General features: G+C 52.6%; 1 protein-coding gene across 1 annotated transcript; it reads left to right on the top strand.

Moving 5' to 3' along the window:
• The first annotated feature begins 1,578 nt into the window (after positions 1–1,578).
• CPA5 (carboxypeptidase A5) lies at positions 1,579–23,389 on the top strand. The gene is made up of 11 exons (XM_008705882.2): positions 1,579–1,694; positions 2,883–2,964; positions 3,994–4,128; positions 13,327–13,425; positions 14,625–14,726; positions 15,929–16,030; positions 16,380–16,490; positions 16,934–17,024; positions 20,313–20,512; positions 20,803–20,887; positions 21,376–23,389. The coding sequence occupies exons 1-11, from the start codon at positions 1,579–1,581 to the stop codon at positions 21,561–21,563; spliced, it is 1,311 nt and encodes a 436-aa protein (XP_008704104.1). The 3' UTR covers positions 21,564–23,389.
• The last annotated feature ends 1,631 nt before the right edge of the window (positions 23,390–25,020 follow it).

The raw sequence follows: 25,020 nt of genomic DNA, 5'->3' as shown, positions 1-25,020 counted from the left end.
TTATTAGTGACTTAAATGTTGCTTTTGAACAAGAAGATGCTGGGTACTTTTGGTGACTAGCACCGTCCCACTTTTTTTCTTTTAAATTCCCGAGCTGTTGTTTACTAGTACACTCTTTTATTCCTATTTCTACTGAAGCTGACTGTTACTTGGGTGGAAAGCCTAATTGCTTTCTTTTCTAGGTCCTTAAACCCTTTGCTAATGTTTCTGTCTGAGAGTTCCCAAAGCCAGGGTTCTAGGAGAGTTTGGCATGTCTGAGCAGCTGAACCACGAAATAATGGAGTAGGTCCGGCGGGGTGTGGGAGCAGGGCATTCTGTCAATAAAAGAGCTCCCCTCTCCACACACATGGCCAGTTAATTGGCCATTCTGGGAAAGGATGGATGGGGAGGGGGGCTTCTGAGAATCGCCGGTGACAGTTAAGTGGCCTTTTGTTGACGTCCTCTGCTGAACAACTTTGTTGGATTTAGTCTCTGCTTTTCCTCGGCCTCCTGTGGATTTTCTGTTAGATTCATTTACCATTCAGGCATCATCTTTCACTCTCCCCTTCCAATATGACTGCTTTGTGTGCTGGCCTCGGCTTTATTCCCACTCTTCCCAGACCATAAAGGGGGCTGTGTGGGGCTTCGGCAGCACCGAGGAATTGACTCTGCCTTCTGTCGAGAACCATAATGATTGCAGGGACCTTGGTGTCTAGCAGAAAATGCACTACCTGCACCAGCCTAATGGCGACCGGCTGAAGACAGAGGAAAGGGAGTCTTCCCTGAATTTCTTCTCATGCTATCTGTCTATTTCCTTGGTTCCCCTCTCCGTTCCCTTCTGTCCCCCTTCTCCCCGCTGCAACTGGAGTCCTGACCTAAGATGCATCTGTGACTAAGCGTTAATGCTCTGAAATAATAATACATTCTATTTTGCAGGCTTGGCCAAGCCAGTTCACCCAAGTTGTCTCATCTAATACCCTCCCAAACCCCTGTGAGGTAGGGAGGGGAGATATTATTAACCCCATTTTCCTGATGAGTAAACTGAGATTTAGAGAGATTAGGGCAGTTGCCCTCGGTCTTTTAGATGGGAAGTGAGCACGCGGTCTCTGTCTCTAAACCCAGCGTTCTTTCCATGGCGTCCACACCCTTATGTGTAAGGAGGACATGGCCCAAGGGAGTGTGAGTGGATGGGAAGGGAGAAGGAGAGCAAAAGAGAAGTGTTCGATGAGGAGGGAGGAAAGGAGTGATTTCCTTGGGCCTCTGGCTGTTCTCATCTTTCTGTGGAGATGGAGGATTTGATGTTCACCAGAGGCTGGCCCAGCAAACCTCCAGGGAGGGAAGAAAGCTAAGAGCCTTGTCTTCCTCTTTCCCTCTTTCCTCTTCCCGGGGAGGCGGGGGGGATTTACCTAGCAGTGGGGAGGGGTGGCTCTAGCTCTCCCTAGGCCCTGCGTGTGAGAGTCACATGTTGGGTCTCCCCAGAGAGAACCTAACGCCCATTCTCAGGCCGGACCTGCCGGCCTTTAGGTGCTGCGTTGTCCTGAGGCCTGGGCCATGCCTGCACGCGAGGAAGGGCCCTGAAGCTCGCCTGAAGTTGGAAGCATGCCGAGCAGCCCTGGAGGGGGCGTGGGCCCTGGCCCGTGCCCTGTGGACAGGTGGACGCTTCTGGTCTTCAGCTTTATCCTGGCAGCAGCTTTGGGCCAAATGAATTTCACAGGGTGAGTGCCTGCTCCGTAGTGGGGGCGGGGGGTTGGTGGTGGTGGTAGATGTCAAGAACTTGGGGACTAGGTATGTGGGGGGTGGGGTGGGAGGGAGGTGGCTGTCCTACTGGGACCTGGCCAAAGTGGAGGGAGTCGGGACCTCAGTTCCCATTCAGGTCCCTAATTTCCCAGGCCCATGCTCCAGGGACAAACAGCTCTATTATTGTCCCTCCCTGCAGAAGTTCTTAATCTGCGGCCCAGGGGGAAGCTTTCAGGGCTTCCACGAATCCCCTGATTCTTGATTGTATGTAAAGTTGTTGGCATATCTATTTTCCTTTTCTGGGGGGAAGGTTTATAACTTTCCTCTGCTTCTTAAAGAAGTTAGTAACCGGAAGACTGTGTCTCCCCACCCTAGGGATGCAGGACTGCCCTCCTGTGAAGGAGGGGCGCTAGTGTCTTACCTCAGGCCCTCTAGGGACTTGTTTCTCAGCCTCCCAAAGATCACGCAAGGTGGCTACTCCATGGTGTCTCCATAGCAGTGATTAGAGGGGGGGTTAGAGAGGGGCTTCATCCTCCCTGATATGGGAGCCAGCCAGGGAGGGGGCCGGCACCATCCCAGGCAGCAGAGCCCAGATGTCACAGGCAGGCTGCTGAGTAGCCCCGCCTAGCAGCCCTTTCAGCGGGATGGGAAGGGGCTCAGCTTCCTCCCGTAAGGTAGCGTGAGGCTGACCCCCCTTCCGTGTCCTCAGGCTCTTGAGAGAAGGCCGGAGAGGGCCCAGGGTTTGGACAGACCGCGGCCCCAGGTCCTTGTATGAAGAGCACTTGGGGCCACTGTTGGTCTCCCCTACCCCCTGGATTTGGCCTTTCTCCCCTTTGTTCCTTTTGTTCTCCGGCCCTCCTCCATTCCCCGAGGTTCCTGTCTCGTACTTCTTCCCCCATCTTGGCACTGGGTTCATCAGCAGCTCTGCCAGGCTTTATTTAGTCCCTTAAGCGGTCTGTCCTCGGGCTGGAGCGGGCCCCTACCCCAGCCTTAGGACTCGTGTGCTTCCCAGAGCTACGCGTCCTTCTGCTCAGGGCCCTCTGGCCTCCCAGCCTTCCTGCCAGGTGCCCTCGGCCTGGTGTCTTCTCACTCCACCTCCTCCAAGCAACTCAGCCTTCCAGGAAGCCCTCTCCACAGCTCCCTCTGCCCTCCCTGTGTCTTTCCAGAGACCAGGTTCTTCGAGTCCTGGCTAAAAATGAGAAGCAGCTTTCAGTTCTCAGGGACCTGGAGGGCCTGAAGCCCCAGAAGGTGAGGACTCCTCAGGGCTGAGGAGCACGTTCTGCACTCTCTTATAGTGGCTTGCCCCTCCAGCCCCCCTGCCTGCTCCCCCCACCGCAAGCCTGCCCGCCAGACAGCTCTGCCAAAGAGCACAACACTGTGGAAAATCAAATGTGGCTCCTCTTCAGGAAAGGTTGGGAACACTCGCCCAGAAGGTTGGGTGGCCCTTCTTGGCTTTCTCTTCTGTCCTAGATAGGGGGCTGCTGAACAGACCCTGTCAGGGGCCACCTTGCAAGTGACTGGAATGTCCCGAAGCCACACATAGGTGTCTGGGTGGGATGCCATGCCGAGCGCAGCCTGGACATATCTGTTTCCCAACTGAAATGGCTTAGCTTGGCAAACCTGTGTTTTGTTTGGGTTTGTCCCTGTTGGGCATTGGTTTCCAGGGACATTGTCCTCTGCAAGTATTCCACAATGGAAAACATTTTCTTCAACTGTTAGAATAGAAGGGTTTTGTTGGAGGTCTGTTGAAACAACCAGATATTTCTGGAGGTGGCCTGGAGCTCTCGTCTCTATTTGTTTGAGGACCCCTCTCTCCCAGGACGCACAACACTTTATAACACCTCTCTGTTTTACAAATTGGGACACAGACGTCACTTTTGGATGACATGGGAATCCAGATTGGGTCCCTCACACCTGTCCGGGGCTTGGGGGCAGTGATGCCTCCCTCTTCTGACCAGGGTTCTTGTCCATGTTCATGTCCCATATGATGAGCTGTTTCACTTTTAGCAACTGTGTAAGGCTCTTGGGGTCCAGGTGAAGTTGCAGGGTGTGAGTGATGAGGCTGAGAGATGAAAGTGCTTGGAATTACAGAGGGAAACTCAGTTTGGGGATTTTGTTTGTTGCCCCCGTCTTTCTGCTTGGTCTTAGGGTTTTCATTTGGGAACTGGGGCCCTTTTAACCATGTAAGAGAAGAAGATCACCTGGCTTTCTAAGGTGCCTACGGGTTTGTGAGGACGTGTGATAAACATGTCTGTTTACTTTTCCTTTGTGACCGAGGTGGATTTCTGGCGTAGCCCAGCCAGGCCCAGCCTCCCTGTGGATATGAGAGTTGCTTTCTCGGAACTGAAGGACATCAAAGCTTACCTGGAGTCTCACGGCCTTGCTTACAGCATCATGATAAAGGACATCCAGGTGAGGTCCTGCCCCAGCGCTGCGTCTGGGAGCCCACCTTCCACATGCCTTCCTGGTTTGGGCCTGACACGGAGGAAAACAAGCCAGGGCGAACAGTGGACATCTTGTTTCTAGAGTTCCATCTGCATTCTTGTGGACTGGCTGTGGAAGGAATGAAACCTCACACTTCTCAGAGAATTTTTAAATCTAGGACGGAGTCCACGGTGGGAGGTTCTCCTAGTGTGGTAATGGCAGTCACTTGTGGACGAGTCCTCTTGGGGAGGCATTCGCAGCTCACAGCGAAGGGGGAGAGTGGGGAGGAGGGGGCAGGAGGAGGTAGCTCAGGTCTTTCCTAGGCTCGAGGGGAAGGCAGCTCTGGACGGCTCCCTTGGCTTTTCTGACTGTCCCTCCTGTCCTTGCGGTGTCTCAGCCATACAATACCAGAGAGTTCCTTCACTCCAGAGAAGTGGGAAGAGGTGAAAGAAACTAATTGTGGGCCCGCTGTGGTTTCCCTCCCAACGCTGTTACCGCAAGGCTCTCAGTCCTGGGCACCTCTCCCAGGCAGGATGCTCCCAGGGGAATAGCTTTGGGAAAGGTGGCTGCAGACCCGCCCTCAGGTAGGGCAGAGGGAGCCTTCATCGTGGCCATGCCAGTCTCCCCACCCCCACTTGTCAGCGCATCTTACAGTGTCTTTTCTGAACGTCATGACATTTTATTTCCATTGTTCTGTCTTCAAGGATATCCCAGGGAGCCTCCTTCATTAAGCTGTTCTTGTGGGCCCCACGTGCTGGTTAGGCCGCTCTGGCTGCCCCCCTCCGCACGTGCCGTGGGGTGCCTGTTGAATCGTAGCCGCGCTGTGCTACAGCTGATGTCCGAGGGCTCCGAGTGTGGGAACAGTCTCGCGGCGTGCACACACGCCACACCACATGCCAGGGGATAAGCATCAGTTGCATTCCTTTCCCATGCGAGCACAGGGCTGGGCCACTCAGGCCCATTCAGAGCCCTTTATCCCTCATCAGGCACATAAGTGTTTGCTGTTCAGCGTGGAGGGGTGGGCTCTTTCTCTAATGCATCCCCCACAAACCAAAATGGGGAAACCCCCGCAGACAAGACAGGGTACCACATCAAAAGAAATAGCACTCAATTCTCATTTTTAGCCCAAGCCTGAATTTTGAAGTTTGCATTTCCCTGCTTCTGCTGTGCCCTGGAAACCCCGCAGCATTTGGCAAACAGATAGGAAGAGGTCTCTCAAAATTTTCTGTTGATTTCTGCACATCAGGAATGGCCCCAGAGGCACCTCTGAGCCTGCCCGCTGGCTCCTTTGGAGCCGTTGTCCTCATTCGCCTCAGCCTGTCCTCTCCTGTTGTCCCCTGGCCTGGAATCCCTCCGGGGGTGGGGGGGTGGGGGGGTGACTTTTACTCCCTCTTAGTAAGATGCCCTGGGCTCTCAGCCCTCACCCAGCCAGGCAGGGTTTTCACCAACAACTCTCTCTGTCCGCACTGCATCAAGCTCTCGTTGTCATACTTAAGACCCCATTTTGGCTTAGAGGGAGCTGAGGGGGGAGGCTGCTGTGTTGATTTGATTTGTGGTGACGAGGGGGAGGGTGTCCAGGAGGAGAACAGCTCAGAGGTGCTAACAGGAGGGGAAAGCTTTGCACCACTCAGGTCGTTGGCCTCCAGCCTTATGTTTCGGTTATTGACGCACAGGCCGAATTTCTTCCGAATCTTCTGGACCTTCTCAGCTGCAGTATTTGGCATAGTGTCTCTTGCACGGTGGACCCTCAACTGTCAGAACAATTACTCTATTGGCAGGTCCAGAAAGAACATGCCCAGACAGAGACCTTGCTATTATGTTGGTCTTTGTCTCCAGAGCCCCCTCTCCTGAGCCCCTCCAGGTCCAGGATCATGCCCCTTGCCTATCTTTATACCCTAGCCCCTACCATAGCACCTGCCACTTGGTTGGGGCTTAATAAATGTTAGGTGAATTAATGGAGGCAAGGAAAGGAAAGAAGTGAAGGTGTGTTTGCTGAACAATACCTGGCTGAGAGGGAGAGGGAAAAACCTTGGTGCGGGCTTTCGCTTTGGCCAGCCTTGAGACTGTTGAGGAAGGGAATTGCCCCCCAACCCCTCGCCTCCTCCCCGCCCCAGCTGTGATCAGGGGGCTGCTTGAGGTAGAAGAGGTGGGTGCACTCATCCCACCCACTGACCCAGAGATACCTACTGTGTGCAAGGTGCAGGAAATGCAAAGATAAGAGCTCTAGTCCTGTATCCAGCGGTGCCGGTGTCATGGGGGTGGGGAGCGGAGGGGAGTAAATCTGTGATTACAATGGAGTGGATGAGTGTGCTGATGGAGTGCAGCAGGTTGCTATGGGAGCGAGGACAAGAGGCACTGCGCAGCGAGGCTCTCAGAAGGCAGTAATTACGGTGCGGCTGAAGAGCAGGCGAGGGGGGACCCAGAGGGGAAGGGGGCCCCCGATTGGCGATGAGGCCCGACTAGATCACAAAGAGCGTCCTTTGCTGGGTGAAGAGGTCGAGATTTTATCCCGAAAATCGTGGGGGGAGCCATTGGAGGGCTCTGACATGATCAGCTTTGCATTTAAGAAAAATCCCTCTGACAGTGACAGTGTTGAGTTGGGGACAGGAGCAGGGAGAAACTGACAGGAAGGACGGTGCTGAGGAAATTGCAGTGGGCCAGGCAAGAAATTATCTGATTCCGAGTGAGCGCTATTTGCATTTAATTTTTCTTCACCTCCCCCTTTTTTTCAGCCCTTTGGTTTTGGTGTAGTTTTTTTTTTTTTTTCTCTAGGATGAGTCACCATGGAAAAGCTTCACTTGAGCAATCAGCTCTGTGGATTTTAATGGCTTTTTTCTGATTACAAAATTAATAAATATTCATGTTGGATAATTTGGAAAATAGGGGAAAGCACAAAGGAGAAAACAAAAACCACCCATGCTCTGAGGATCTAGAGCAAAACACAATTTAGCGTAAATATTGCTTTGCCAACCCCCCCCCCAACCGGATCATTCTCATTAGCATACAAATATAGAGTTATTTCTTTTGCCCTAAAAAAATCCACTCTTGATCCCTTCCCCCCACCTCCAGCTATCACCCCATTTCTCTCCTTCCCCATATAGCAAAACTCCTGGAAATATGGACTATACTTGCCCTCTCCATTGCCAACCATTCACTCCTCACGGCACAAAAACTGTCGTCATCCACAGCTCCTAAGTCCAACTCAGTGATCAAATTTGAGTACCCATTGTTCTTTCACCTTTCAGCACAACTGGTCACTCTCTCCTCTTTTGAAACATGTCCTGTCTTGGCTTCCAGAACACTGCACTCCCTTGGGTTAGCCCATTGTACTGGCTGCTCCTTTGCACATTGTTTTCCTGTTTCCCAGCTCTGTCCTTTGACCTTTCCTCTATCCCTTCGTCCAGGGTCATGGTGTTGAAAACCTTCAGCCCCCTGAAGATTCCCATACTTAGAGCTCCAGCCAGACTCCTACATCCAACCTGAACTCCAGACTCCTATATCCCACCACCACCTCCGCATCACCACCTGCCTGCCTAACGGGCATCTCAGACTTCACTGTTCCCAACTGAGTACCACACCCCCGGCAACGTGCTCCTCCACAGCCTTCTCCATCTCGGGAAACGGCAACGCCATCCTTCTGGTCACTCAGACAAGAAGCCTGGAGTCATCCTTGACTCCTTTCTCACATCCCATAATCAGTTCGTCAGCAAATCCCATCAGCTCTTGCTTTAGAATGTATCTTACCGTTCTATGCTGCCACCCCGGGCCAGTGTGCTGTCAGCCCCTCACCTGGATTATTCCAGGAGTTTTCTACTGCCCCTCCCAACTCCAGCCTTGTCTCCTTGTTGTGTAGTCTCAAAACAACATTCAGAGGGGTCCTTTAAAATTATTAATATTATATATTATATCCAATTATGTCACTTCTCTGCCTAGAACCCTTAATGGCTTCCCAACTCGGAGTAAAAGCCAAAGTCCTTAAAATGGCTATACGGCGGGGCGCCTGGGTGGCGCAGTCATTGAGTGTCTGCCTTCGGCTCAGGGCGTGATCCCAGCGTTCTAGGATCGAGTCCCACATCAGGCTCCTCTGCTAGGAGCCTGCTTCTTCCTCTCCCACTCCCCTTGCTTGTGTTCCCTCTCTCACTGGCTGTCTCTGTCAAATAAATAAATAAAATCTAAAAAAAAAAAAATGGCTATAGGGTGCCACATGATCTATGTCCCACCCCCACATCACCGACTGCTGCTCTCCCCTTGCTCACTCTGCTCCAGACACCTGGACCTCCTTAATGTTCCTTGAACTTGCTTGACCCATTTCTGCCTCAGGGCCCTTGACTAGTTTTGTACCTCAGGACCTTTGCAGTTCCTGGTCCTTATGATTAGAATGCTGTTTCTGCAGATACCTGCATGACCTATTCCCTTACTGCTTTCAAACCTTATTCACAGATCACTTTTTTATTTTAAATTGTACCCTTCTACATTCCCCAATTCCCTACCTTCTTCCACTGCATCACTTTTCTCCTTGGCACTTACCACCTTCTAATATCCTATCTCATGTATGTAATTATGCTGTTTATTGTCTGTCTCCCCTGCCAGACTGTAAGCTCCATGAAGGCAGGCAGTTTTGTTTCGTTGGCTGCCGTACCCAGTGTGTGCTCAACAAACACTCGTTCACTGAGAAGAAGAGATTAAAAAGTGGCCGTGACGGTGGCTGGGGTGGGGCTGGGCGGCAGCTCTGAAAAGGAGAGGAGGCCAGGCAGGGAGGAGCAGGAGAAGGCAAGGGAGGAAAGGAGCAGTTATGGGCAAGGGCTTGAGAGAGAGGCAGAGTCCGGCTGCTCCAAGGGGGCAGGGAGAGAAGGCCTGGCTCTTCTGTTGGTCCTGGGAGGGGGGCCGTTGCTGACTGACTGTTAGTGGGGGCCATCTGCCATCCAGGTCCTCCAGATACCACTTCTCTCTGGAGGAATCCAGATTTCCTGGTCATGGCTGGTAATGACTGCTCCATCACAGAGTTCTGGAGTCACCCAAGAATTACTATTGCCCTGCCATCCTCCTCCTGCTCGTCCTCATAGCTGCATGCTAGGCAACGTTTCACACATTTTACATGTATTAACCCTTCTGATTCTCACAAGATCACCTTCAATAATGTGCTCAAGTGTGTGAAAACTGGACCCCCATTTTATGAAGGCACAGAGAGATTAATACTTTGGTAAACCAAGGCACAGAGCAATGAGTGACTTGACCGTCAGCGATGGCGTCAGGATTCAACCCAAGACAGCCCGGCTCCAGGCCCTGTACTCTCTCTGCTCTTGTGCTGTCTGCTTTCTCAGCAGTTGCCATTGTCGTTGGTGTGGGTGGACTTGACTTAACTTTGCCTTTTGGGCAGTGGGGCCACCATTCAGCCTTGACCTCTGAGGGGGTCCATTCTGAGAACCATGTGGGCGCGGACTGCCGTTGCTGCCCAGGAAGAGAAGGCCGGGGGCTTATGAGGAGAGGTGACTGCTGTTGTCACAGAGTGGGGGTGGCTGGGGGGGTGGTGAGATGCTCCCCATCCGCTGTCACCCGGAGCCGTGTCCATTTTGCATCTGTGGTTGGAGTTCAGCTGCCGAGCGCCGGTTCCCTTCAGGCGTCAACTTCACCTTTCCGGGGCCTCCCTCGGCCTCCTGCCCTCCTCCATCCTGGAGGTGCTGTTCTCTGCTCAGTGTTCTCGTCCTTCCTTACCCCTGTCATAAATTAATTCACACCAAGGTATTACTTTCCTTGTCAGGTTATGGCTTCCAGGGAGGCAAATGGCTTACTTCTGAGCTGTTTCTTTTTTTCTCTGAGAAGCCTGACAGGGCTGTAATTAGGCTTCCCTGAGCCTGTGGCAAGACTGCATTCTTCGTTCTCCCATCTCCTTCCCTCAGCCCTGTGAAGGGAGCAAACATCTGTGTCGTTTTCAGGCCAGGGTAGATTAGTGTTCTTGGAATTGGGGCCCAGCTGTGAGGGCTGAGCATTCCCAATTTGTAAGCGGGTGTCGTCTCCATTCACAAGCTTGTGAGGGTGTTTGGAAAGTTATTTGCAGTTCGGTGCCGATTTCCCATTTGCCCCCAAGCTGTTCTGTGGAACAAAGAACAGCCTCACGGGAGCTGTGTTCCTGTGGGTGTCCCTGGGGTCTGTGGGAAGAGCTGGGTCCTCTGGTCCTGTCTTCCCAATTTCGCCTCCCTGTCCTCCACGTTCACCCACCGCCTCAGGCCCTCCACCCATTGCCTAGGCAGTCGGATGTATGAACCCTCACTCCTGTGGGGCCAGAGGGGGACTTCCGGTGCACCAACCCAGCCTGCTCGCTCCCCCGCAACTGCTCTCCACAGCTGGTCGTGCCGGCCCAGGGTGACGGGCACGCATTGGTCATGGGGAGCTGCTGAGATTTCCGTTGGTTTCCTGGGAGAAGACAAGTCTCCTTTGTTAGCGCTTCCCATGGTGGTGCTTGTGCCAGCGAGGATCAAGGCTCGTCCAGCCTTCCCTCACTCCACCAGCAATCCCAGCTTTGCCCAAGTGGGAATGTCCCCGGCCCAGCCAGTTGGGCCAGAAAACGTTGCAATCACCATTGCCTAACATGCAGTCAGTGTTCAAAAAGAAAAGAAAATGAGGCCCAGGCATTGATCTCATCTGATCTTTTAAATCTGTGAACTTGAGGGTTGTGAGCAAGCTGACCGGGGCAGCAGGCGTGGGTGGTCCCCGGGCGGTGGCCTCGTCTGCAGCAGGGATGCTGGTGGTACCTCCCTTCCAGCCCTGGCCCTGAAGATTCCATGGCTGTGCCTTTATTTTAGCCACTAGGGGTTTTTATTTTTGTTTTAGTATTATTTATTCATTTAGAAGATTATATGTATTTTAGTTGCCAAAATGTAAAAATAGAGAAAATTTAAAAGTGGCTTAAAATCATAATCTTTCTATTCTAACAGGCATTGTTTCCATTTTGGTATTTTTTGACATTTTAGTGTCATGTTTTCCCATGTGTGAGGTATTGCTTTTTTTTTTCATTATTTTAAGACACCTTTTAATTGTAAGAATAGTGTGATGGACTTTTTACCTGTTGTTAACATTTTACACATTTGCTCTCTCTGTATATATACACACATACACATACACACAGGTAAGCATACAGGTGACCTTTGAACAGCATGGGTTTGAACTGTGTGGATATCTATGGATTTTTTTTTTTACTTTTTTTTTTTAAGATTTTATTTATTTATTTGACAGAGAGAGCGAGACAGCCAGTGAGAGAGGGAACACAAGCAGGGGGAGTGGGAGAGGAAGAAGCAAGCTCCCAGCGGAGGAGCCTGATGTGGGGCTCGATCCCAGGACCCTGGGATCACACCCTGAGCCGAAGGCAGACGCTTAAAGACTGAGCCACCCAGGTGCCCCAATGGATTTTTTTAAAAATAAATGCAGTAAAATACTGTAAATGTATTTTCTCTTCCTTATGATTTTCTACTCTTTAAAAGATTTTATTTATTTTGAGAGAGAGAGAACACAAGCAGAGGCAGAGGCAGAGGGAGAGAGAGAGAGTCTTAAGCAGAGTCCATGCTGAGTGTGGAGCCCAACACGGGGCTGTCTCACAACCCTGAGATCATGACCTGAGCCAAAATCAAGAGTTGGATGCTTAACAGACTGAGCCACACAGGCATCCCTCCTTGTGATTTTCTTAATAATATTTTCTTTTCTTTAGCTAGTTTTATTGTGAGAATACAGTGTATAATACATATAACATACAAAATATGTGTTAATTGTCTGTTTATATTACTGGTAAGATTTCTGGTTAACAGGAGGCTATCAGTAGTGAAATTTGGGGGGAGTCAAAAGTTATGTGTGGGTTTTCAACTGTGTGGGGGTTGGTGCCCCTGACCCTTTCATTGTTCAAGGGTCAACTGTATATTCCTGTAGATATGTATATCTGTGTGTGTGCATATATATAGCATGTATATTATAAATAATATATGGGTTTATTATTCTTATTAGCCTTTAGTTTTGATAGCTAGCCAGCCTTAAGGAATCCAAGGCTAAGAATAGGATATCTGGGTTCTTACCTCACCTCTGACCCTCGTTGGCTTTGCCGTTGAGTCCCTTCACCTCTCCAATCTGCTTTGTCTCTAAAACATGAATAGTTAATTCCTGCCCTGTCATTTGGTCATGTGACCGGATCAACTGAGATAACGAGGATAAGGATGCCTGCCAAACTAAAAGGACGCTCTGGGCTGAAGCAAGGCGTCATCAAGACTCACAGAGTCCCAGAGCTCAAACTGGGGTGACTTTGGGGGGACATCTTCACCCTGCATGGCAGAGGGGCCCAGGCACTTCCCATCTGCAAGTCAGCGCAGAATCCTGAGATGTCTCTGCCCAATGTAAGGGTATGAGCTTGAGGTGAAGGGCACCTGCCCATCTCACTGAGTCCCAAGCTGGGAAAAGTATCCCAGAACGATGTGGGAGGGCAGCCCAATCCAACTCTATGCCCTCCCTGTGGTCAGTGGGAAGTACCGCTTGAGGACTGAGTACCAACTCCAAATGATACCCAAGGGCATTGCTTTTGGCTCACCTATACCTGTGTTTAAGAGGCAGTTAAGCAGGTGAGGAAAAGACTATTGGCACGGTAATCCTGTAATTATTTGGACCCGCTTAGTCCATAGCTGGCTTTCCAGACGGCCTGGACATCAATTATTTAGGCTACTCCCTGTGGGTAGAGTGGATGCTGTGGGTCAGGGGAGCCCTCTGCTCGTCCAGGGGGTCCGGTGTACATGGTTCAGCTTGGGCCTTGACTCAGCAGTGTTCCGAGAGGGCAAAAGCAGTGTGGGCAATAGATCACGAGCACTTCTCTAATACACTTTCATGTCCACCATTACGTTTACCCAATGAGATGGACAAGGCTGGTGTTACTGTCCCAGTGTTCATGCTGATGAAAACTGAGGCCAAGGCTCCGTAGCAAGTTGGTGGCACACTTGGAACACAGCTCTCCGGACTCCTTGCCCTGTGCTCATTTGGGAAATGGCGGCATGAATGCTGGCTTGCCAAGCAGAATCACCTAGTCTCTCTTCCGGTCGTGCAGCTCACACTCACTGCGGCTCCTTCTGCTGTGGCGGTGCTGTGTGTCTACCGCCCACGGGTGAGGCATGGCGGGCCCAGTCCTCCCCTCCCCTTCCAGTGCGTGCACTTGTCTCCTAGGTGCTGCTGGACGAGGAGAGAGAAGCCATGGCAAAGTCCCGGCGGCTGGAGCGCAGCACCAGTAGCTTCAGCTACTCCTCTTACCACACCCTGGAGGAGGTAGGCCGGCCCAGCCCCGCTCCGGGCTCTGCGTCCCTTCGGGCAGAGACTGATGAAAGACCGAGGTCTGTGGGAGTGCGCAGGAGCGCGAGTCCCCAAGCGACACTCGGGGAGTGCGGAGCAGACACTGGGTGAAGGCCTGTCAGGCAGACAGTCGGCTTCAGAGAGGTCCAGAAGCCAGGATTCAGATAGAACTGTGGCTCAGCGTACCGCCCAGGGCAGATGTGGGACAGAGTCATGGGTCCACTAGGCAGGACGCTGAGGTAGGGATGCGTCACTGGCCGGGGCGGAGCAGGTGGTGGCGGCTCCGTATCCAGCGCTGTGGCTGGGGAGTCAGGGCTTCCGACCTCTCCACAAGCATTTCTGGTGTCAAGGGGCCCCTGCTTTGGGTACTAGGGTATAGAAGAGGCAGGAAGCCAGGCATGTTGGAGAGCCATTTTGTGGAGTAGAATGGAGTTGCCTCAGTTGGAGAAAATTCTTGAGCACAGTGACAGCCAGTTAGGGCAGGCATGACCAACCGTGACTCATTTATAAAGGAGAACACAGAGACACCCAGTCCAGAAAGAAACTCAAGGCACAGGTCCCATTTTCATGTAGAGGACGTGATGATATTGATATTGGCCACTCTATGACCATCATTACTCTCCCCGTTTCACATGGCCTGTAGTAGAAGATCCATTTTTTTCCCATATATTTGGTAATTCAGTTATGTACATTGAAAGAGGAAGGGGAGGGATTAATATGACCTGTCAGTATTCATTGGTATCAGAGATAAATAACCCTGCCTTCAGAGGGCTTAGAATCTAAAAGGGCCAAGAAGACCCTAACAGCACTTCAGGGTCTGTGGGGTCTGTCAAATGGACTCCATGGGCCAAGAGAACGGAAGCAAGAGAAACTTCCACCCCAAGAGAAGGCAGCCTTGCAGGCTGACCCTGGGGACTGAGGGGGTGAGCGTGAGCATGCACAAAGCTTAACTCTGGGTGTGGTGAGTGGCCTTCAAGTCCAGGCCAACTGCAGCTCATTGCCTTAGGCCTGGTGGGTGTCTTTGATTTATACGGTTCTCCATCTGGGTTCTTTTAGATCCTCAAGGGAGGTGGGAAAGCATTCAGGAGGGTGGGATGGGGGAGGGAGAATATCCAGGAAGATGCTGGGGTTTGCCCCTCTCTGCCTAAGGGCCTGATATCCGCCATTCCTTGCAGATATATAGCTGGATTGACAACTTCGTAACTGAGTATTCAGATATTGTTTCAAAAATTCGGATTGGCCACAGCTTTGAAAATCGGTCCATTCTTGTCCTGAAGGTAAAAGCTGGCAGTGTTGACCACTGGACTCTACAGTGAGAGCCTCTGGCATAAGACTGAACTTGGGTAGGGTCATGGCTGCGTGGGAGTTGTAGGGACAGAGAAGATGTGTAAACTCCTGCCCTGAGGTGACCCACAGCTCTGCGGTTGTGGTGTTCAGGGACCCACCCTTGTAGGTATGGGCAGGTGACAGTGTGATGACCTGGCATGTCCTCGGTCAGGAAGTAGGTGGGAGGGTTGCTAAGGGATGGAACTGCAGGGTGGCAGTCGTCATGCTGGTCTTGCTATGTGAATGTGGGGGAGTCGGCCTTCTCCCTGTTCCTCTGGTTGCTTCATCTGTTAAATGGGAAGAGAGGCAAATAGAGGCCTCATTTACAAATGACTGAGGTTGTCAGGCTCAGGCAGCCCCTCAGATAGGCCTGAGTCTGTGGGGAGACCTCCCAGCCCTTCTCAGGGGCCACTGGAAACAGAGTTTGAGCCAAGTGGGCAGCAGTAATGCCCTTGGTCATGAATGAGGCAGGGTAGGGAGGAGGGTGGAGCCCACCTGAAAGCAGTTCTTAGTATGTGCCCTAAAGGGTGCTCGGGAGTGTGGACCACACAGGGCCCCTGACATCCGGCATTCAGAGAAGATAAGTGCTGTTGCTCTCAACCACGCCCCAGGGGACTCTTCCAAAGGGCCAAAGTGTCCTCCTTTCCCTTGGGGTGTGACCTCCTCTGTCCCTGACTTGATTTCCCCTGGGGGCTGTCCATGTTCTCTTTAATGTTGTCTACAACCTTGCTATTCCAAGTGTGGTCCTGGCACCTGCAGCAGCACCCCCAGGAGCTTGTCAGAAACCCCCAACCACGGACCCCTCCCCACAGCTACTGACTGAGAGTCTGCGTGTTAGTGAGATGCTGGGGATTCATGTGCCCTTTAAAGTTTGAGAAACACTAGTCTAAGGTACTTTCAAGCCTGGGAAGCTCTGTGCTTCTGGCTGGATCACTCCGCTCCCCACGTGCACATGCCCCCTGCGTCACCAAGGCTCCCACTCGCGTGCACTTCGTGGACTCAGACACAAGTATCTGCGCAGACAGTCCCCTCTTGGGTCCAGAGGGCCGCCCCAGGCAGTGCGGAGACATCTGGGGCTTCCTTCTGGGAGCCTAGGGACAGCCCTGCAGCTGTCTCAGTTCCAACTTGTTTGGGACCTGGTGCTTTTACCCAGTTCAGCACTGGAGGCTCTCAGCGCCGGGCCATCTGGATCGACACTGGAATCCACTCCCGGGAGTGGATCACCCACGCCACCGGCATCTGGACCGCAAAGAAGGTCAGCGCAGACAGTGGGGTGGGGCAGGGCTGGGGCTACTTGACTATTCTGGGTGTCTCCAGTGGCAAATTGATCCGGGGTTTGTTTAAACTTGGGGGCTCTCTCCCCTCCTGTCCTTGGAACAGCTGCCATGTGCTCTGCCCTTCGGCAGCACAGCGCCCACATCCACCCTCTGCCTTCTAATTGTTTAAAATCCAAGCCTTTAGTTCTGCACAAAGAATGTATCTGATGGCCTGATGCCACCCCTGCCTGCAGCCACTGGCTGTGCAAATGCCCTGACCCACCTTAGAAGAGGGCCCAGCAGCGCCTCCCATCTGTCCCCCTGTCCCCACTCTGCCCTTGCTTACAGATTGTCAGTGAATATGGCAAAGACCACACCCTGACAAATATCCTGAATGCCATGGACATCTTCATGGAGATTGTCACCAACCCTGATGGGTTTGCATTCACCCACAGCATGGTGAGGGCATTTGGGAAGGAGAGGGGCTGGGGTCAGGGTCAGCTCTGGGAGGATGCAGGAAAGGTCGCTGTCACCTTGGGAAGCTGCACTGAGGTTCCCTGGGGGTCGGCCCCTCTGGGGCTCCTGGCGGGAAGTCTCACTAAGGCAGGCGGGTGACTCGGGCACTGCAGCTTCGGCTCTGGCCCTTCCATCCCTGCCCTGCTGTCTGGGAAGGCCACTGCTGGCAGCCTGGGCCTGTCCTCGGGGCTCTCCCCACATCCTGACTTTAGCCACAGGCAATCTGCCGTCCTGGCCCATCCTCATGCCAGCCCCATCCTGCCCTAGCGATTCTTTCCTTTTGCCCCTCTCTGTCCCAGCAGACCCGCCTTCCTAGGCCAGGACGTCAGAGGCTCCCCCCCCACCCCGGGAAAAGGGTGAATGTCACCTGTCCTGGGCTTTTTCAGAACCGCCTGTGGCGGAAAAACAAATCCAGCAGACCTGGAATCTTCTGCATTGGTGTGGATCTGAACAGGAACTGGAAGTCAGGCTTTGGAGGTATGGCAGTCTGCTGGACCTGGGGGCGGGGCTGGAGGAGGACTTGGTCCTCAGCACGTCTCCCACGCAGGGTGGTTATGTGGACGCATACCTTGGGAGGCAGTGGAGTTAGCTAATGCAAGTGAGTCATGGCCGGGGACAGGGAAGCACCTGCCTAGGATTGGCCGCGCGAGATGAGAGGTTGCACGTGCGTGGTAAACGTGTGGCTATGCGCAGGCTCCATGGGCAGCACGGGAAACAGCTCCTTGCATGGGGAACTAACTGCAAGGGTCAAATCCTAAATACGGTAGGGGAAGGTACAAGACAGTCTTCAGGCTGTACCTGCAAGAGGTACAAGATGGTCTTGCTGGTAGCTCAAAACTCGGCTTCTGTGCCTCCCAAAATCTTTAGCCCGTCCTTGCAGGGAGTCCACCCAAAGAAAATTCCTCCAAACTTATTTCCTGAGAGCCATGACCTGGAATTTTCCCTTTAGGGTGGCCAGAACAATAGTTTTAGTATAGAATAAGCTGACTTCTTATCATCAACTCTGACTTGAGCCTAGTTTTTATTTTTGACTCTGTTGCTTTGTAATCCTGGGCTGACGGGCTGGTGCATGTCTGCAGGGTCATATTGTTCTAGGCAGAGGTGGGCAGCTTCTTCCCAGGTTCCTTGGTGTTCTTCCCCATTATCTCCCTTACCATTCCAGGGGCATAGGGACTAGATGGGGAAACCGAGGCCCCCAGAAAATCTTGAGACCATTATGTGGACCCTGGGAAGGCAGTAATTTGATGGTTGGAGTGTTGGGTCTAGCTGGGACAGGTTGCACAGGCACAGTCTTCAGGCTCCAAATGTGGCACCCACTCCCCTGGGGTGGGGGAGGGGGTTGGAGTTTGGCTCCGCAGGAGACCATGCCATTGCTGTTGAAAAGCAGATCCACAGATGGGTGGCCAAACCAATGAGACGGAACATTCTAGATCTGCCCATCACTGAAAATCTGGCTGCTTTCAGTTTGTTCTCATGGAAAAATCAGCATCTGAAGCATCCAGAGCGAGGCTCTCAGCCCATGGTGTGGGGGTTGTCTGAGAATCTGGCAGTGTGTGTGTAGCTAGTTTGTGTAAGGGAACACAACCGTGTAAAAATGGGTGTTTTCACCTCCAGATCACCAGACACTTGCCCCAAGTGGGCATCCATGTGGGTCCCTCAGAACCGGCTGAAACGAGTGCCCATGGACCCCAAGATAGACTGGCTAGCAGAAAGACAAATTATCTCTTAAAGAAAATACCTTTTATGTTTTTCACCACAGGGGACAGGAGGGGGGGAAATCAGTATATACACAATATTTTTTAAAAAAATATATGGGAAAATTAAAAAAAAAAAAAAGCCCAGAGGGGATAAAAACCTCCCATAATCCCACTACCCAAAGATTACTGCTTTTAATAATTTACCTTATCCTTCTAGAGATTTCCCCTTGCTACAAATTACATTTTCAGAGAAGGAAAAATAAATAGCTAATGAATCCATTAGCAGGTACTTGTGACACAGGCAGGCTCAGAGGACTTGGACTGTGAGCGTCAGAGAGAGGCAGGCAGCTAATTCCCATTTGGTCCGGGGAAGATTAGTTTATGCTGCTTAGCTCAAACCAGAACTAATGGCCTGAAGTGTTTCTCCATATTTGGGCAAAGCCACCTGGTCGTTGGCAGGGGAACCGCTCTCCATGCGTGGGCTGCAAACGCAGACAAAGCTCTCGGCCTCCCCCGCTCCGCTCATCTGTTGCTGTTTGTCAGTCATCAAGTGGAGCAGGTGCAGAAGCTCCCGGCAGACACAACACACAGGGCCACTGTCCAGCCTGGGGGGCTGCCCCTCACCCTTGCCTCCCGCAGGCACATCCCCAGGCGGGACCCGCAGACTAAGGGGAAATGCGGTCCCCGGTGACAGAGCTGCCTCTGGGCCTGCCTGTGGACAGAAATAGTGTGTGCCTGGGTTGGTGACTCAGGCGGGAAGATTTTGTTTATGGTTTTATCATTGCCTTAATTTAATTGCTGCATAATGAGTCATCTGTAGGCCATCCCTCCCACTCCTGCTGCCCTCACCTGCACTCCCGGGGAGGACTGGTGTGCTGCAAGCCTAGCGCGGCATCTCAACTGCTCCCTGCGCCAGCCCCCCAGCCCTCCAGCTAGCACACTGCCCTTGGGGGTCTAGGGGAGTGCTGTGGCACCCTCAGGAGGCTTCAGAAGTTGGGGTGATCCCTGAACTCGGCCTCAGGCTTGTGTGCAGTCATTTCGGGGAGGAAGAGCGAGAGGAGGGAATTGGGATGGCTCTTTCCAAATGCGTTCCTAACCCCCAAGTCTTGACCAGCCCACAGCCCAGCCCTCCATGACATGGCCCTTGGGGAGGGGAGAAGCCACAAGAAGAGGGTAAGAGGAAGAAAAGAGATGGAGAGCAAAGAATCTGGGAGATGGAAACCAATGAAATTTGTGAAATTTGTGAACGAAATAGAAGCTCAGCTCCTCTCCCCCAACTGAGTCCCCAAGAAGAATTGTCAAAGGCTCATTACATCTGGGCCCCCAGACCAGCCTTGGGCAGCTGTGGGGATCTATTCTCTCTTTTTCTGGCCCCAAGTCCATGTTGCCCCCAGGGCCATGGTTTTGGCGAAGCTTGAGCAGATACGAAGTCTGAGCATTCAGCTGACCCAAGCCTTTGGCGTGGCAGTGGACAGTCGGAGAGAAGGGTCAGCTTCCACTCCTCGGGGAAGCCAGGGTTGGAGACCTAGAGTTTCCTCTGAAGGGAGCCCGCTTTTCTAATGGAACAGGTCAGGACTTAAGTAAAGAACAAGCTGAGGGAGTTCGCTACAAGACCCACAGAGCTGCTGAGTCACGGTGGGAATGCACTCCTCTGATGTAGTGGACTAGGGTGCGCCGCAGTGATAAATACCTACCCAAATCTCAGTGGCTCAACACAGGAGAAGTTTATTTTTCAGGCACACCAAGTCCGAGGTGGGTAGGTGACTCTCCTTGGCAGCTTTCTTCCGACTGACAGAGGGCTCCAGGACGCTTCCTCCACCTAGAGTTTCTTGCTTCCAACCACATAGAAGAGACTGTGGAGAAGTCATGCATGCTCTTAACAGCCTCAAACTGGAAGTGACCCATCATTACTGCTCCCATTCTCATTGGTCAGAAGTTGTCACGTGGCCTCAACCAAACTGCAAAGGAGGCTGGGAGATGTAGAGGAATACCTAGATTTTGTGAGCATTAAGTATCTGCCCCAAACCTGGGAATTCGAATCCTCCAGCTGGTTTTATTTTTCTTCCAGGAAATGGTTCTAATAATAACCCCTGCTCAGAGACTTACCGCGGGCCCTCCCCTCAGTCGGAGCCAGAGGTGGCTGCCATCGTGGACTTCATCACCACCCATGGGAACATCAAGGCTCTGATCTCCATTCACAGTTACTCTCAGATGCTCATGTACCCTTACGGCCACTCACTGGAGCCGGTTCCAAACCAGAAGGAGTTGGTGAGATTGGCGGCTTGGGGCTTCGGGAAGGCATCGGGCAGACCCCTGAGGTTCAGGCCCTCACTCTGAAACAAGGGTCTGGACCAGCTGACCCCATGGTAGGGAGGAGGGGGAGAGCTTGTTGTTCTCACATGGAGTCAAGTTCAAAGCCAGAGGGGCTGTGCTCCCTTCCCACGAGAGCCATCTGCACATTCAGCTTCCGGGGCTCCTCAATTCTTGCTTCTCAGCGGCTGGTGAGGGTATGGGAGCGTGGGGAGCCCCAGCCTCTCACCTCGGATGCCGTCTCGCAGTACCGTCTTGCCAAGGACGCGGTGCAGGCCTTGTCTGAGGCCCACGGGATCGAGTACATTTATGGCAGCATCAGCAGCACCCTCTGTGAGTGAGCCTTCCCCTGGCTGCTGCTGTGGGTACCACATCCCCCCGGGGCTGGGCAGGCGCACGCTGTTCGCTGACTGGCACAGCAGCTTGGCCACAGGGCAGCGCGTAGATCTAACTGGGCTGGGTCAGAGCTGATGTCCACATCAGAATAGAGGGCTGAGTGACAGTCCTCAGAAACGGGGAGCTCTTTCTCTGCAGCATGAACTAATGCCCGGCTCCCAGTGTCTGGCTTACTGTGATGTTTCTTGAAGGAGAAGATCTTAAGTGTGGGGGCCTCAAGAATCTCTCTTTTTGCTGGGGCAGAGAATGGGGAGGGCGGGCAGGGTGTGGCCCAGGTTGAGGCTGAGGTCAGGAGGCGTGGTGTTGTGTGGGGTGAGTTGGGGTTTGGACCCCCAGGGCCCACTTTCCACTCAGGATACCTCTGCACCTTAGGACCACACCCTGTTCTTCCTTCTGGGGGCATTTCTTTGCCCGTTTCTATCCAGATGTGGCCAGTGGGATCACTGTGGACTGGGCCTATGACAGTGGCATCAAATACTCGTTCACCTTCGAGCTCCGGGACACAGGGCGCTACGGCTTCCTGCTGCCGGCCTCCCAGATCGTCCCCACGGCCCAGGAGACGTGGCTGGCGCTTCGGACCATCATGGAGCACACCCTGAATCACCCCTACTAGCGACACCACTGAGGGCAGAGCAGGAGCATTCATTCCCTTCCGCGAGGCCTGGGGCTCCTCCTGAAACCCAAGTGATACATCGTCCTCCCCACACCCTTACCCTGACCCCTTAGGAAATAAATAACAAGTTTGAACAGGCTTGGTGGGCTCTGGTGCTATCCACCAGCCCCTTCGGGCTCAGCACTGAGGAGGGGGCAGGGGCAGCTTGAAATGCCTCTTCACTCCTCAGGGATTCAGGAGGGTCAGGGGGCCAGCAGCCCTTATATTTCTTCCTCTTGCAGCGTTCTCCAGGCCCAGGACAGAGAACTCACTCTCTGGAAGCTGCTGACAGACACATTGTCCCCTTGGTGTTTACATTCTGAGATGATCCTGGATGGGACAATGTTTGATCAGAAGGAGTGGGTCTCCAGTGGTGGTAGCTCTGGCACCCCGAGGGAGAGGGGGGTACAAACAGGCAGCTTCCTCCTCTTCCTGCTTTATTTCCCCTGCTGGGGGGAGGGGCACATTTCAGAGGCCACTGCTTAGAAGATCCCATTCACCCTCTAAAGGAAAGTGAACACCCTCACAGTCTCCCCCGGCCTGGGGAGCAGAGTCACAGCCAGTGAGAGCCAGCACAGCAGAGCACCGCACATCCAGGGAGAGGACATCCTCTTTCTCCTCCTCTTCACCCAGGGTCACCATGCTTGTCCGGCACGGAGCAGTGAGTCCAGGCCAGGCATTTACTAAGCAAGCACTTTATTTAAGGGAGAGAAAGGGGCGGTATTTTGAGATACAAATGAGGGGCTCCCCACCCCATCCTGAGGCTTCCTTATAGGTTTTCGTTCCTCCGCCTTTGGGGAGCGGGGACAGTGGGTCTCTTTGTCCTACCCTCAGGGGAAGGCAGGTCCTCTGCAGAAGCGAGAGGTCCACTGAAGAGCTGAGAGGGTCTGTGTAAGTCTGAGGCAGAAAACAAGACTTTTGTTTGCAAGGGCCAGACTTTTGTTGTTTTTGTTGCTAAAGAAAAGGATCCTGAGACCTGTGATTTGGCCCCTGCAGGACACAGAGCACGGGGTTTTACTATCAATCACAGATATGGAAGAAAGCAGGGGGAAATGAGAACAAGTCCCCTTTTCTACCGAAGCTGTGAAAGAAGACAGTGGTTGAATCAGTGGGAGGCGGGGATCAGCGGTGATCAAAACTCTAGGTAAGGCCCATGTCCAGCGTGGCAACCGAGCAGCAGACGAACAATGGCTGAGCAAGGGGTCTAGACAGGTGATTAAAGTGTACCCAGAGGTGTACCCATATGGCGGGGTACACCTGAGCAGTGCGGCTGTTGGAGCTCTGAGCAAAGAAATGGTGAGGAGGCCTGGGGTAGAGGCAAGAAGCCTGAGCCCAGGGGCCATGCAGCCAGTGGCCACGGAGGCACAGTGGCCAGGGACGCCTGTGCCCAGGAGCAGCTGTGCCATGAGGTGGCCTGAGGAAGTCAGGGTAAAGGACACCTTAAGAACCAGATCATCTCTAGGGGAAGAGCCAACAATGGAGGTGGAGGGCATTCCGATTCGGGCCACAGTTCCTGAAGAGAGGAATTTTTTTAAATTTGGAAGTGATTTGAGTGAGCTAGAGTTTCCAAGCTAAAGTTTTCTGCTATTAGTGGAAATACGAGGCCACGGGCTGTATTAGTATGAGCTATAGACAAATAAAGCAAGTTACACCTTTGCACACTGGAGTCTGTGATGATAACTTTTGTACCCTCGGTGCAAATATTTTCATTTCATCCTCTTGGGGAGAATATTACCAGTATTAATAAGCTTGTATTTCAGATGAGGAAAGCATGATCATGATTTGGAGAGTTTTTTTTTTTTTTTAAGATTTTATTTATTTATTCGACAGAGATAGAGACAGCCAGCGAGAGAGGGAACACAGGCAGGGGGAGTGGGAGAGGAAGAAGCAGGCTCATAGCGGAGGAGCCTGATGTGGGGCTCGATCCCAGAACGCCGGGATCACGCCTTGAGCCGAAGGCAGACGCTTAACCGCTGTGCCACCCAGGCGCCCCTGGAGAGGTTTTAAAGGCCACGAGGGGCCACATGGATGGAAAGTGGTTGAGGGAGATTTGAACTTGGGTGTGTCTAACTCTAAAACCATTATGTCGCCATTTGTCCAAGTGTGACTCGTGGCCACACCCGCAGCAGAGTCCATGGGGAGTCATTTAATGTGAAGGTAGCTGGGTTCCATTCCCAGACTGAAACAGAATCTCTGGGGTGTACCCCCGAATCTGTATTTTTACCATCTGCCCCAGGAGTTCTGAGGTCCCTTAAAGGCTGAGAACCACCTGCTCTCCTGCCTCCCAGAAGAACACATTTGAGTCTTCCTGGGGAAGCTGGGGCTCAGCGTCTCCACCCTCTGCCATGATCTGTTAGGGCTGAAGGTGGTTACAACAGTGGGAGGCCGGTCATTCTTCTCCAAGATGTTCCCAAGGGACTGCCTTGGCCCTCACCTAAAACAGTGTGGTCTGGAGACCACAGGAATCAATACAAATTCTGGAAATAAAGATTCTCAGGCCACCCCAGACTTACTGACCCCAAATCTCTGGGGATGGGACCCAGGGAACGCTAACGCCACGCTGGAGAGGAGCTGCCCTGGAGGCAGGAGTATCGGGACCCTGATGGGTTTCTCAGTAACAACAGTGAAAATAATAAGCTTTTCTAGCACTTACTGTGTGCCAGGCATAGTTCCAAGTGCATTACAGGATTCAACACATTGCCTCCTCAAAGCTCTAAGAAGTAGGACTCTTACTGTCTTGGTTTTCAGATGAAGCAGCTCAGGCTCAGGATAGCAGCTAAGGGGCCCCTGGCTGGGACCTGAGTCATGCCCAGAGCCCCTTAGGACCAAGGGCCTGGAGTTTGTTCTCATAGCCATGTTGGCAAGACCTGTGTACAGCCAACAGACTCACGAAAGTTGGAGCTGAAACTGCTTTGCAGATGAGGGTCTTCTTGAAAAGCAACTTTCTTTTTAAAATCCTTCAATGACTTAGCCCCCCCCCCCCCCCCCCCCCTGCCCAAGATGTACATGGCTGGCCCTGGGGACCTCTCCCGCTTTGCCTGAACACCTTGCTCATCGGCCCCAACCTCACAAGCCTCCTCTCAGCTTCTTCCCAACTGGAAGCATTTGCACGTGATGCTCCTTCTTTCTGGAACATTCTCTCCTCTCACTCTTCCTCCAAACGGCCTACTCCTTAAAATTTTCCCTTCCATATAAGTTCCTCACCAGTCCTTCTAGACCCATCCATTAGAAGTGGATCTAGTACCCTCTTTTCCAAGGTCTTATGTATTTCCATGATTACAATGATAATTAGTTGACTTCTTTGTTATTTTGTCTCTGCCACTAGTTTGGCTGCTCAAGGAGGGCAGGGACCATGTTTGGGTTTCAGCCTCACTCAGGTCCTGTCAGGTGCACAGCAGGCACTCAGTATTTGTGGAAA

The sequence above is a fragment of the Ursus maritimus genome, unplaced genomic scaffold, assembly GCF_017311325.1.
Source record: "Ursus maritimus isolate PB19 unplaced genomic scaffold, ASM1731132v1 scaffold_3, whole genome shotgun sequence".
NCBI lineage: Eukaryota > Metazoa > Chordata > Mammalia > Carnivora > Ursidae > Ursus > Ursus maritimus.
This window is presented reverse-complemented; position numbering and strand designations above follow the sequence as displayed.